Genomic DNA, 1,946 nt, shown 5'->3' on the forward strand with positions numbered 1-1,946 from the left:
ATATGTAGAAAATATCTATAATTCAGAAAGAATTATATGTAATAATCCCACAAATAATTGTCCTTACCGGGATCCGACCCCATGAACTCCAGCTGGGTGAGCAGAGTCACTACCTAGGTATCCCTACTAGGCTAGGTCAGGAGGCCGTTGAAATGTGTAATGTATTATAATTTATAAGAACTACACTGCTAGCGGCGATTTACTGATGTTTCGGCAAAAATTACTTGACAAACTTTCAGTTCCCAAACTATTTATCCCATATTTTTAGTTGGGCGAAATTTCATTTCGCAAATTTACATAATCCAACCTAACCTTTTTTTTTTTGCCCAGGAAAAATCTTCGAAAGATTCCGCAGCGCCAGGGGGAGGCACTGAGGATATGTGACATTTCTACCTGATTTTAAACCTGGGGTGTTCGTCTCTCTGCCTTTGGGGTGGAGTCACGGGCACGCGGCGTCACTCATCCGCAACCCCACCAGCAGCTGCCCGTTAGGGCCCATCACCGGGCGGATGCTTGCCCGAAACCACCATTAAGGGCATGTCTGAACACTTGACATGCCTTCCAACCCGAGGACCTCTTCCCTATGGGTGACAGACGCCCCCGTGTCTGCCACCCGGAGGTCGATGTCAAGGTGGCAAGTCTGTCGTGCGCAGCACGCCTGCGTCTGGTTCTACGGCGGCGCATTGGGTCAGCCTCAACCTGGATTTCCCGCTCGCGCTCGGCCGCCTCCTTTTTAGCCATGACGTGCTCTGAATAATCCAGCATCGTCTGCCACACCTCTTCACCAGACAGCATAGCCTGCACTATGGCTGGCAACGACAGATCTTGCCCAACACGGGCAATCACCTCCTCTCTTTCGACGCCCCAGACCGGACACTCAGCCAGTGTGTGCTGGGCCGAGTCTTCGCGTGCTCCGCACTCGTGGCATTCCGGGGTCGGCTCTCTTCTTGCCTGTTTATGCAGGTACTTGCCAAAGCAACCATGCCCCGACAGCACCTGAGTGAGCCGAAAGGTGAGAACCCCGAAATCCCTTTCAATCCATTCACGGAGCACAGGTTGGATCGCCTCTATGGTGCGGACGCCAGCACTCGGCCGTTCCAGCCGCAGCCGCCAGTTGTCAACCGCCTCCTGCTGCAGCTCCATTCGCCGCATCTGTATTTCTTGCGGAGCTAGCACGTCACCCCGGTCTCGCACCTTCCCGCGCCACTGGTATAGGGACGCAAGGACCCTCGCGTCCAGGTCCCAGGGCAGAGAGCAGGCTAGTACACATGCGGCCTCCGCGCTTATCGTACGATACCCTCTTATAACTCTCACGGCCATTGTTCTCTGCGGCTGGCGCAACCGAGCGATATTTTCTCTATTGAGAGCATTTGCCCAGACTGGGGCACCGTAGAGCGCCATCGAGCGCACCACACCCGTATACAGGCGGCGGCGTGAAGCCGCAGGCCCTCCCAGGTTTGGAAGTATACGCCCAAAGGCGGATGCGGCACGCAACAACTTGGGTGCCACGCGCTCAAAATGCGCACAGAAATTCCACTTGCTGTCAAGCACGACGCCAAGGTAGAGCAGTGTCGGCTTGACGGCAATCGGGACTCCTCCCACCACAATAGCTGCCCCAGCTGGGGGCGCTTTCCATGGACCAACCATCCATGGATCCAACCCAACCTTTTTTTTTTTTTTTTTTTTTTTTCGTTGGAAAAATGCTTTATGCATACCCACACCCTCGGGGGAGAAAGTGCGGGTTATGTGGGACTCGGCAAAAGGCGCCACTACCCACTAAAAAACCAACGGTATGCCTGCGCGCCGCCAATGGGGCGTGGCCACGGGTTCTCTTAAGTACGCAACCGTGACCACGCCGGCGCCGCCCGCCACTACCACATGCAGCGGGCCCTTCTCTGGGGGGGGGCTAGGGAGTAACTTCTAGCCCTGCCTCCTCAGAAGGCGCG

The 1,946-nt window shown here is 55.2% G+C and overlaps 1 protein-coding gene across 1 annotated transcript; it reads right to left on the reverse strand.

Annotated features, from left to right (window-relative positions):
* Window positions 1-498: 498 nt before the first annotated feature.
* LOC134749450 (uncharacterized) lies at window positions 499-1,647 on the reverse strand. The gene has a single exon (XM_063684385.1). It carries the CDS (start codon window positions 1,645-1,647, stop codon window positions 499-501), a length of 1,149 nt encoding a protein of 382 aa, XP_063540455.1.
* Window positions 1,648-1,946: the final 299 nt, after the last annotated feature.

This window comes from Cydia strobilella, chromosome 2 (assembly GCF_947568885.1).
Source record: "Cydia strobilella chromosome 2, ilCydStro3.1, whole genome shotgun sequence".
Lineage (NCBI taxonomy): Eukaryota > Metazoa > Arthropoda > Insecta > Lepidoptera > Tortricidae > Cydia > Cydia strobilella.

Coding starts and splice junctions, on each gene's coding strand:
- LOC134749450 (XM_063684385.1), bottom strand. CDS start 1,647: ATGGTTGGTCCATGGAAAGCGCCCCCAGCTGGGGCAGCTATTGTGGTG.